Source organism: Cicer arietinum, chromosome 5 (genome assembly GCF_000331145.2).
Source record: "Cicer arietinum cultivar CDC Frontier isolate Library 1 chromosome 5, Cicar.CDCFrontier_v2.0, whole genome shotgun sequence".
Classification (NCBI taxonomy): domain Eukaryota; kingdom Viridiplantae; phylum Streptophyta; class Magnoliopsida; order Fabales; family Fabaceae; genus Cicer; species Cicer arietinum.
Genome location: NC_021164.2, coordinates 40,781,864 through 40,794,150, shown reverse-complemented (window position 1 = coordinate 40,794,150; position 12,287 = coordinate 40,781,864). Strand labels below are relative to the sequence as shown.

At 36.9% G+C, this 12,287-nt stretch overlaps 1 protein-coding gene across 1 annotated transcript in view; it reads right to left on the bottom strand.

The window, feature by feature from the left end:
* The window catches only part of LOC101489091 (uncharacterized), a 30,893-nt gene that overhangs the window by 16,682 nt on the left and 1,924 nt on the right, over window positions 1-12,287 (bottom strand). Inside the window, exons 3-8 of the mRNA XM_004499359.4 lie at window positions 11,980-12,112; window positions 1,891-2,066; window positions 1,213-1,286; window positions 961-996; window positions 777-867; window positions 286-345 (exon numbers count right to left, since the gene is read on the bottom strand). Coding sequence (XP_004499416.1) covers window positions 286-345; window positions 777-867; window positions 961-996; window positions 1,213-1,286; window positions 1,891-2,066; window positions 11,980-12,112 — 570 coding nt within the window. The remainder of the gene's footprint in view (window positions 1-285; window positions 346-776; window positions 868-960; window positions 997-1,212; window positions 1,287-1,890; window positions 2,067-11,979; window positions 12,113-12,287) is intronic.

Here is a 12,287-nt window from a genome sequence, read left to right as displayed (position 1 = left end):
AGACCATATCTTTACAATCATGGAGAAGTGTCGCAAAACATTGTTATACTCAATCCAGCAGGCATAATAAAATAAACATTGAAAAAGGATTGCACCCTAAACTAAATCTACCTAACAGGTAAAAAATTAGAGATCATATCATGTGACATGGTTTAAGAGTTTCTAAAATTCTCAAGAAATACTTAGGGACAAATAAATATTATAATAATCTTTCAATGTTTTTTAAATAACAGTTTCTCATAAATCAACTTGATTTTGCCGAGAATTAATATAAAGAATGCCCACCATAACAGTTTGCTTTAGTAACACGTTCAATTCCTCCAAGCGGACACCCTTCGAATAATCCTGTAATATAATCCCATAATTTGCATCAATTCCTCTTTTAACAACAAATTACAACCCAAAAATAAATATTGATCAAAATATATAAATTTTATCACTTTTCACTTGTTGCAGGTTAAAAAATATCAGTACTATGATATCTTTAAAAATATCAGTACTGCGCAGCACTTGAATGAGGTTAAAAAAGAGAAAGAAAATTTCTATACAGAAAACATTACAATTGTAGATCATTTTCTACAACAACAACAACAATATCTTATCCAATATTTTTACCAACCATGGTATGGGTTAGCATCAGTCATCATCCTAAATTCCTAATATAAACAATGCAAAAGGTAAATAGCAACTAGAAGATACTCATAATAATTAACAAGATAAACACGTGTGTATACACCACAGAGACAGAATATTAGGAGCTCTTCTAACAGGATTACCGCAAAATATTTTCCTTGGAAACCCTTGATATATTTGAGATCACAATAAGTTTTTGCAAACTCATATTTAGTCTTCCCCAGCAAACCTGGCCTGTAAAATAGAGGCATTTCACAGAAAATGAATTAGTAGGCTTAGTAGAAAAAGAAATTAAATATGGAAAATGTTCAAGAAGAATATACTTGCCATAACATATTTATCTGATGAAATATGTCATACGGTCTATCAGCACCTAGGAAGAAAGGTACCATAAGATATAAGAAAACATTAAAAATTTAAATAATAAAAAGGAAGAGAGTAACCCAAATTACAACATAGAACAGAAAATTAAAAACTATGGAGCCACAACCAAAATCTTAAAATTAGATTTTTCATATCCAATGATTACTATTAAAATCAGAGCATATGCAGCTAGCTTGCTATGACCTATGCTACAACCTTGACAAAGAAGGTGTCCCTGATAGCAGAATGATACGCTCGACTTCCAAAGCCACATCAAGAACAGCCCTTATCTGTTAAAACAAAAGTTATATGAAAAAATATAAATACCTCTTTAGGATTTAGCCAAATAAAAGATATAAAGATATAAAGATATAAAGATATAAAGACATAAAGGATAACACATTAAATTACAAGACGGCACAACACAAATTAAGAACGTGAATCTTCTGTCTATAAGAAGTTAATCCAAAAGGAAAAATAAACTTGAACTAAAAAGGTTTGATTGGTGAAATGATGATTATTTGACCCCCCAGCCACATCTAGATCTTCTGAACCCACTAATCTAAATCTCAGTCTTCCATCCAAATTCATATCAGTCCCCAAAATTATAAATAAGCGTCACAACTTATGCCAATTCCCAATGTTATTTTGTTTAGTTGACATCAGCAGCATAACCATATGCCTACAGGCAATGGAAAAGCTTTACAGATATACAATGATACTGCAGAGTCACCAAAATAAGGGTTCTTAGTTCTCACCCTAAGATATTTTCTCTCTAAAAATGCCACATACATATCAACCATAACAAACAAAAGAAGTATGTATCTATTCATAATGTAAACTTTATGTGTTTATACTTTACAAAGCAGAAAATGAGATGGAAACCAAGCATACCTCTCCTGGTTCTTCGGTTTTCTTTGTACAGCGTACATGATGAGATTCATCAACAATCAAAAGAGCCCACTTAAGCTCAAGCATGCTCTTCCTTAGACGATGAAGCATGGTATAAGAAATAACCACAACTCTGGGGCATCTTTTTAGATTTACAGGATTGTCTTGATGGCCAAAAACTGGATTAGAAGAAACAAGTAAATGATAACTAGCTAAAGAAAGAAAGTGAAGCTTTGCAACAAAGCTACGAGTTAAAAACCATCCAACAAAAAGGTAAAGTTACATTCAATAATTAAAGCTTAGTCTACAAAAATTTGGTAGATCAAAAATAAAATTGAAACTCATTTCCATATTCAATTTTTCATTTATGCACATGACTAGTTGACTTCATGCATAGTGCATAACAGCAATCCAACATAGCATAGACCTTAGGGCCAACAGGATGAAAACAATAGTTGAAAAAAAAAATAGCAAACATAACAAAATGATAATTTGATCCATAAACATAAAATTTCTTGTAAGGTCTCAAGACAATTATTCCATTCATAGCCTTGGTGATTACTAGGCCATACTTCTGAGGTGAAGATAGTCTACTGTACATTCAGGCTTCAGTTTCAATGGTACTTGGGTAAATTATTTTCAATGTTATTCTAAAGTTGTCATATGTATTTGTATTATGCAAACTTTATAGGATACAAGAATGCAATCCTACCATATAGGGAGGAAACCCTTAAGACCAACTACATTCACACCCCCTACAGAAACTACCCCTCCCTTCTTACATTAGATTTGGATCCACCTTCTCTTTCATTTAACCACTCCCTTGCATCACATCTCCGAATAACAAACACATTCGTCACCTCTAACAAGCTTTAGGCCTATTAGAATATACTTGCAGCCTTGCAGGACCTAGGGTTTGGACTCTAGGGTTAGCCGCTTGAGAAGCACTCGAGTTCTTAATTCTCATCCCACCATTTCTTATACATATTTTACTTCTTTCATCCTTGTGAATTATAGAGGACTTTTTATTTCTTGAATCAGAATGGTTACAATTCTGGTTTTAAATACAGCATTCCCTAATCTAATAAATAAATCAGAATTAAATAGGAGGGATTTACTGTACAAGGTTCCTTAAGCATTCTCTACAACCAAATTCCCTCGCCAATGCCATGAGCCATTGCTTTAAATTCAGCCTCTGCACTACTTCTGGCCACCACCGACTGTTTTTTACTTCTCCAAGTAGTCAAGTTTCCCCACACATATGTGCAATACCCACTTGTTGACTTGCGATCAGTCAATTAACCAGCCCAAACTGCATCTGTGAACACTTTCACACTCCTAGTTGGGTCCTTTTAGAAGTGAAGACCTCTATCGGGTGTCTTTTTGAGATACTGCAAAATTCGAGTCATAGCTTTCATATGATCTTTAGTGGGCTTATTCATGAAACGACTTATCATACTCATTGCGTAACCAATATTTGGTCTTGTGTGAGTTAGGTAAATTAGTTTTCCTACCAATCTTTGGTATCTCTCCTTATCAACTTGGGGACTACCTTCTTGTTCTGTCAATTTAATGTTAGGTTCCATCGGTGTATCTGCTGGCTTGCACCCTAACATTCTTGTTTCTTCCAACAGGTCTAGCATGTATTTTCTTTGGGATACGTAGATTCCATGTTTGGAACGAGCAATCTCCATCCCAAGAAAATATTTTAGGTGTCCAAGGTCCTTGACCTCAAATTCTTTAGCAAGAAATTTCTTCAGTTCTTCTATCTCTTTGTCATAATCGCCTGAGATTATGATGTCATCCACATAAACAATAAATATTGCCACCTTCCTTTCAATAGAATGCTTGACAAACACTGTATGGTTGGTTTGGCATTGAGTAAAGTTGTGACCCGTAACAACTCGGGCTAGTCTTTCAAACCATACCCGTGGGGATTGGTCAAGACCGTAAAGTGATTTCTAGAGCTTGCATACCTTGCCAATTGTTTGGGGAGTTTCTAGGCCATGTGGTATTTTCGTGTATACCTCTTTTTCGAGTTCACCATTTAGAAAGGCATTCTTGATGTCTAATCTAGATTTACAGCTAACGAGATAATGACAAGAACATAATTTAGTTTTGCCACTAGAGCAAATGTTTCTTCATAGTCCACTCCATATGATTGGGTGAACCCCTTTTCCACCAAGCGGGCTTTGTACCTATTCACACTCCCATCAGCATTGTGCTTTATTGAGAAGATCCATTTACACCCAACTGGTTTTTTTCCTTCTGGCAGCTCCACAAATTTCCATGTTCCATTCTTGTCCAATGCTTTAATTTCATCTTCCACTGCAGCCTTCCATTCAACATGTTGGACAGCTTCTTAAATATTTTTTGGAAGTTTTATGTTATCCGATATGGTGATGAAGGCCTTGTATTCTTGTGAAAGATTTCTATGAGATACATAATTGCCAATTGAATGTTGAGCGCATGATCTCACTGTTTTCCTCACAGCAATTGGTAAATTAAGATCATTCTCATTTAGACCACAATTATCATTAGGCTCAAAAATAATATTACCTGGTAGAATTTCTAAATCTGTATTAAGTTCAGAATTTTGAATTGGCCTTGGAGATGTACAGATTTCTTCCTCCCTTTGAGTTTTCTTCTTCCTTGTGTACACCAATAGTTCTTTTTCCGGTTATGTCTCATATCTGGTTGCAGGTTTTCCTGTTTCTCTAGACACAAGGTCAATTTCTGGTTCTACAACTTGTTGTTGTATGGAGGTCTGTTTTGTTTCTAAAAAATGTTGCAAATGATGCTGCTACTACTGTAAATTATGTGCCATTTCATGTTGCAAATGTTGTTCCGTTTCCCAAGGTTAGGATTCTGCTATGTTTTGTTCTCTCTCCCCCTGAAGGCCAACTTTTGGGTAGTAAGGTTGATTTTCAAAGAAGGTTACATCCATGGAATGTTAGAATTTTTTGCTTATGGGGCAGTAGCACCTATATCCCTTCTTATTTGGTGGGTATCCTAAGAATATGCATTTCAAGGATTTGGGCTCTAACTTTCCTTTGTTAGGTTGGTTGTCATGCACAAATGCAGTGCAGCGCTGGTTAGATGCGTGGGAAATCAAAGATGCTCAGATTATTTCTTGGATTCTCAATACTATTGATCCTCATATGATCAATAATTTGCGCTCGTTTTCAACTGCTCAAGAAATGTGGAACTATTTGAAGCGTATCTACAACCAAGACAATACTGCCAAACGTTTTCATTTGGAGCTAGAGTTAGCCAACTACAAACAAGGTAATTTGTCAATTCAAGAATATTATTCTGAATTTTTGAATTTATGGACAGAACACTCTGCTATTCTATTTGTTGCGGTTCCCAAGACTTCTCTCGCGGATGTCCAAGTTGTGTACGACACTAGCAAGCGGGATCAATTTCTCATGAAACTTCGTCCAGAATTTGAGGTTGTTAGAGGTGCTTTGCTGAACAGAAATCCTGTTCCTTCTTTGGATACATGTGTTGGTGAACTTCTCAGAGAGGAACAACGTCTCTTTACTCAAGGAACCATGTTTCATGATGTTGTCACTTCTGAACCTGTTGCATATGCTGCTCAAAGTCGAGGTAAAGGTCGTGATATGCGACAAGTCCAATGTTTCTCGTGTAAACAGTTTGGACATGTCGCTCGTAGTTGTAATATGAAATTTTGTAATTATTGCAAGAATCAAAGTCATATTATCTCTGATTGTCCCACGCGCCCTCCACGACCAACACAACATTCTGTGCAGGCATTCCATGCCACTAAGAGCTCTGCAATTGGTCCTTCCATTCCTAGTGCCTCTAATGGTGGTGCTCTACAGCCCGAAATGATTCAACAAATGGTACTTTCTGCCCTTTCAGCCTTGGGAATTCAGGGTAAGTCTTCCAATGTTTCGAATCCATGGTTTCTTAATTCTGGTGCATCCAATCACATGACGGGTTCTTCTGAATTCTTGCACAATTTACATTCTTATCATGGTAATCAGAAAATTCAAATTGTTGATGGTAATACTATTTCTATCACTAATGTTGGTGATATCAACTCTGATTTTCGGGATGTGCTTGTATCACCTGAACTTGCTTCCAATTTATTGTCTGTTGGACAATTTGTGGACAACAATTGTAATGTTAATTTTTCTCGTGATGGTTGTCTTGTGCAGGAGCAGGTGTCGGGGAAGGTGATCGCGAAGGGGCCTAAAGTGGGAAGATTGTTTCCACTTCAATTTATTTTCAATCATTTATCTCTTGCTTGTAATAGTGTTTTGAATTTTTATGAGGATTAGCATAGAAAATTGGGTCATCCAAACTCTACTGTTTTATCTCATTTAGTTAAAACTGGTTTATTGGAAAATAAAAATGTTGTTTCTAATGCCTCTATGCCATGTTCTGTTTGCAAATTGGCTAAAAGTAAAACACTTCTTTTTCCGTCTGGTGCTCATCGTGCTTCCACGTGTTTTGAGATGATTCATAGTGATGTATGGGGATTGTCTCCTGTAACTTCTCATGCTCACTATAAATATTTTGTCACATTTATTGATGATTAACGTCGTTTTACTTGGATATATTTTCTTCGGTTCAAATCTGAAGCGTTTTCTATGTTTAAGAAATTTCTAACATATGTTGAAACTCAATTTCAAACAAGTGTTAAAAATTTTCGCTCTGACTCTGGTGGTGAGTATATGTCTCATGAGTTTCAGGAGTGTCTTCAGCAAAAAGGTATTTTGTCTCAACGATCATGTCCAAATACCCACCAACAAAATGGAATGGCAGAACGTAAGAATCGTCATTTGCTTGATGTAATGCGCACCTTACTTCTTCAAGCTTATGTACCATCTCGATTTTGGGTGGAGGCTCTTTCCACAGTTGTCTTCCTGATCAATCGTCTTCCTTCTACAGTTATTGATCTTGACTCCCCTTTTTTTCGTCTTTTTAAAATTCAGCCTGATTATAGTGATTTACATACTTTTGGATGTGTGTGTTTTGTTCACCTACCTCCATTTGAAAGACATAAACTTGGAGTGCAATCTGCTCAATGCGCATTTATGGGGTATAGTAACTCTCATAAGAGTTTTGTGTGTTATGATGTTTCTAACCAGTGCTTTCGCATTTCTAAGAACGTAACATTTTTTGATAATCAATTTATGTTTCACTGTCTTTCTTATGCCATGAATGATATTGCTATTCTTCCCAATTTTTCTACTATGCCTCAATCTATAGAACGTTTTAAACCAGGAAATGTATATGTTAGAAAACACAAACAACAGGTTGTAACCCCCCTTCTCGACCCTGATCCGCCACCTGATCCTATTGCGGTTGCACCACGGCGTTCTAGCAGAGCGTCTCGCGCACCCGATAGATATTCACCAGACAGGTATAATTCCTCACATGCTTCTTTGTCTGCATCTCTCTCTAGCATATCTATTCCTACTTGTTACTCACAGGTTGTTAAAGATGTGCGATGGATAAAAGCAATGAATGAGGAACTTCAGGCTCTTCAAGAGAATTTCACATGGGATATTGTCTCTTGTCCTCCTCATATCAAACCCATAGGTTGTAAATGGGTGTATTCTATTAAATTGAATTCTGATGGGTCCTTGAATCGGTACAAGGCTCGATTGGTTGCCTTAGGAAACAAACAGGAATATGGAATTGATTATGATGAGACATTTGCACCGGTAGCCAAAATGACAACTGTTCGCACTGTACTCTCTATAGCTGCTTCTAATGGGTGGACCATTTATCAAATGGATGTGGTGAAGAATGCATTTCTTCACGGTGATCTCACTGAAGATATTTATATGACTCCTCCTCAAGGTCTATTTTCTTCATCTCATGGTGTGTGCAAGCTCAAACGCTCTTTATATGGTTTGAAACAAGCACCTAGAGCATGGTATGAGAAATTTCGTTCCACTTTACTTGGTTTCTCCTTCATTCAAAGTCAACATGACTCCTCTTTATTTATTCATCGCACATCTACAGGCATTGTTCTGCTCCTCCTTTATGTTGATGATATGGTTATTACTGGATCTAACCAGGCATCTATCCAAGCACTTAAACATCAATTGCAAACTGCATTTCATATGAAAGATCTTGGAAACTTGCAGTATTTCCTTGGCCTTGAGGTTCATTCTACCTCAAAGGGTATATTTCTTCATCAACATAAGTATGCGACGGACCTTATTTCTATGGCGGGCCTACAATCAGCTAATCCGGTAGATACTCCTCTTGAGGTTAATGTGAAATATCACCGCGATGAGGGTGATCTATTGTCGGATCCCTTATTGTATCGACAACTTGTGAGTAGTCTTAATTATTTGACAATTACTCGCCCTAACATATCATTTGCTGTTCAACAAGTAAGTCAGTTCATGCATTCTCCTCGCCACCTTCACTTAGCAGCAGTTCGTCGCATAATTCGTTCGCTATTTGCTAGGTACCTCTCAACGAGGTCTCTTCTTTCCCATTGGCACAGTTCCCAAATTGATTGCCTATAGTGATGCTGATTGGGCAGGGTGTCCCGACACTCGGCGATCAGTCACCGGTTGGTGCATGTTTCTCGGTTCTTCACTGATATCATGGAAAAGTAAGAAACAAACAAGAGTCTCTAAATCCTCTACAGAATCAGAATATTGTGCTATGTCTACTGCTTGTTCTGAGATAATTTGGCTTCGTGGTCTTTTGGCTGAACTTGGATTCCCTCAAACAGAGCCGACGTCTCTCTATGCCGACAATACAAGTGTTATTCAAATTGTTGCAAATCCTATTTTTCATGAGCGCACCAAACATATTGAAGTAGATTGTCACTCTATCCGTGAGGCCTATGATAATCAGATTATATCCATCCCTTACATCAATACTCAGTTTCAAGTTGCAGACATTCTTACCAAAGTTGTTCCTCGCCCGCGCCATCAGTTTCTAGTTAGCAAATTGATGCTTCTTGACCAGCCGCATCAATTTGAGGGGGGATGTGAATCAGGAAATAAATAATAATTTATAATTATATTTATCAGCTTTCTTAAAATTAGTTAGACAAATCAGGATTTGATTTGATCCTCTTAATTTGTAATTATTAGATATAAATGTTGTAACGATTATTTATACCGAGAAATATCAAAGCAAAAAGGGCATCAAACCCTAATTCGTGACAAAAATGACTTGGTACATTAGTTGATAACATAAGAGACTTAATAACCTCCACGAGGTGCCTATTTTTCCTCTTGGCAATACCATTTTGTTGTGGTGTGTTCACACATCTGGTTTGGTGAATTATTCCATGCTTGAGAAGGTGAGATTTGAGGGAATGGTGATAGTATTCACGGCCATTGTCAGTTCGTAGGACTTGGATTTTGGTTTGGAATATGGTTTGGATCATAGTGTTGAAGTTCTCAAAGATTTTTCCCACTTCATATTTTTCTTTCATAAGAAACACCTAAGTAACTCGTGTATGGATCATCTATAAAGGTCACAAACCATTTTGAACCAGTTACGTTCTTAACACGGGAAGGTCCCCAAACATCACTACGGATTAATGAGAAAGGTTGGGATGGTTTATAAGATTGAGGAAGATAATGGTTTTTTTAGTGTTTGGATAATTGAAAGATTTCACATTGAAACAAATTTGAATTATTATTGAATAGAGAAGGAAACATTTTTTCAAGGTACATAAAGTTTGGATGTCATAAACGATAATGCCAGAGCATGACAACTTCCTCTAGGTTTTCACCACTTGATGCAGCAACATAGACTGAATTATTTATTCTCTTCTTGAATTCACTAGCTTGAAGGAAGTAGAGACCTGCACATTCCTCAGCATTGTCAATCTTCCTCCCCGAATCCAGATCCTGAAATTCACATCATAGGTGAGGCAAGAATTTAGTGAAACAATTTAGATCTTGAGTCAATTTACTTATGGACAAAAGGTTGCAATTCAACTTTGGAACATAAAGAACTGAGTTAAGAGTAATGTCCTTTAAGAAGATTATTGAGCCTTTACCAATCACTTTTGTTTTTGTGCCATCTGCTATTCGTACCATAGAATTGTCATTGCATGGAGAATCGTCATCAAATAGAATGATATCCCCAGTCATATGGTATGAGGCTCCAGAGTCTACAGTCCATGAGTTAGATATTTCCTTGTCAACAAAATAAACACATGAAGAATTACCTTTTTGGGTCAAGGCAGCAGTTGAGTGTGTGCAAGTGTTTTGAAGGGATTGTTGTAGCAATTTTTGCAACATCTCCATTTGTTCCTTGTGCTAGGGCTGCCAACACTTTGCCTCCTTCTGATGTGGCAGCATGGGAGCGTATATTTTTTGTAGTTTCCTTTCACAGCCAAGGTTAAACCTTCATTAATGGAGATTTGATCCGTGCTTCCAAACATGACTTTCCTTCGGCTCTCTTCTCTTCTCACTTCTGAAAATACTTCCCTGATGTTGGGCAGAGGTTTGGATCCAAGGATTCTTCCTCTTACATCATCTAGATTCTTGTTCAGGCCAAGGAGGAACTGGTATATTCGGTCTTTCTCCACCAGTTTTTTGTATTGTTTGTTGTCTTCAAGGCATTTCCATACTATATTTTCATAGATATCCAGCTACTGCTAGTAATGGGTGAGGGTATGGTAGTAATCAGTGATTGCGGTGTCTCCTTGTCGCAGGTCACGGAGGAGACTCTTGATCTCGAATATGGCGGAAGTATTATCAGTATTTGAGTATGTCTCCTTGGCAGTGCTCCAAATCCCAGCTGTAGTGCTGTAATACATGAAGTTTTTGTCAACTTCAGTGCTCATTGAGTTCAGTAGCAATGTCATGGCTAAGTTGTTCTCTAGCTTCCACTTTGAGTAGTCGGGGTCCTTTTTCTCTGGCTCTTTAGCATCATCAGAGATGTAATCTTCCTCCCCTTTTCCTTGAAGGAAGATCCGGATAGATCTTGCCCATTGGGTGTAGTTTTGGCCATTTAATTTGTAGCTAGTGATGGGTATAGTGGTGTTTTCGGTCAGGCTGGTAACTGTGGAAGTTCCAGCTGTCATTTTAGTGTTTTGGTCTGTGACTGAACTGCATTCTTCAGCCATGGAATACTGGTGTTTTTCACTTGGACCAGGTTTGCTCTAATACCATGTGAATTATAGAGGAAATGATTTTTTCATTTCTTGAATCAGAATGGTTACAATTCTGGTTTTAAATACAGCATTCCCTAGTCTAATAAATAAATAGAAGGGATTTACTGTACAAGGTCCCTTGATATTCACTACAGATGTCCTATATAATATGATAATAAATTAATTACAGAATAATCAGTTAGTAAATAATTTATTCTCAGCCACAATTTAGAATCCAATAATCCTAAAGAGTTGTTTATAAGAGAAACTGTAAAAAAAGGATATAACAGAGGCAGAGTGAACGAGTCCTCCTATCACAGCCAAAGCACAAAAAAAAAAAAAAAAAAAGATCTCTATAGAAAATAATTTTAGTGTACGAACTCACTTCGGCTACTGACATCAGTGTAATGTCAGTATCAGTGAAAAAAATTACAGAGAAAAGAGCACCAGAAATGGGAAAAGAAATATAGATAACCCAAGACCTAGGTCTTTTCCTGCAACTGAGTTATTTCCTTTCTCTTTACCCCCTCTCTTCCCCTGTCTTCGTACCACTCATAAGTAATGTGTAACTGCAAACTACTCTTAAGTAACTTCCAAGTCAACAAAACTTCAACCCGTGCACAGTTCCTTTTATGGTAAAGTTCTCAAACCATGTTTAAAATGTGGCTGATTCACCTAACCAATCCTACCGTGTACTAAAAGTGCTATATTCAATTTCAATACCATGTTTCACCTAACCAATTCTAGTATGATGCAATAGAAGACAACTATAAGTCTATATCTGTGCATAGTAAGAAATGATTCAATGGTTACAAGTTCATAACTAAAATACAGCACTGCATTGTTATTACAAATATCCTACATTCTTCTCAAGAACAAACAATGCATCTACTTCTCAGTTTTCACCAACCTTGCCAACGAATACCAACAAGTATACAACACCATACACAACTCAAATCACAAAACATTACCAAGATGGATATCAGCTGGCAAGCAGAAAGGAAGCCACCGCTCCAGTTCTTCAGCCCACGAATACCGCAAAACAGCAGGGCAAACAACAAGTATAGATCCTTCGTCAACAAAACATCCTGCAATAGCAATAGCCTGAAAAAACAAACAAACAATACACATCTCAGGTCATCATTCATTTAACAACAAGTATAATAACAACAAAAGCATTTTTCCGTCAGATTAAATGATCTACAGGGGTCAAATAACATCACAGTATCCTATCATCATAATATAAGTCATGCATAACGACAAACCATCGACGGGCACA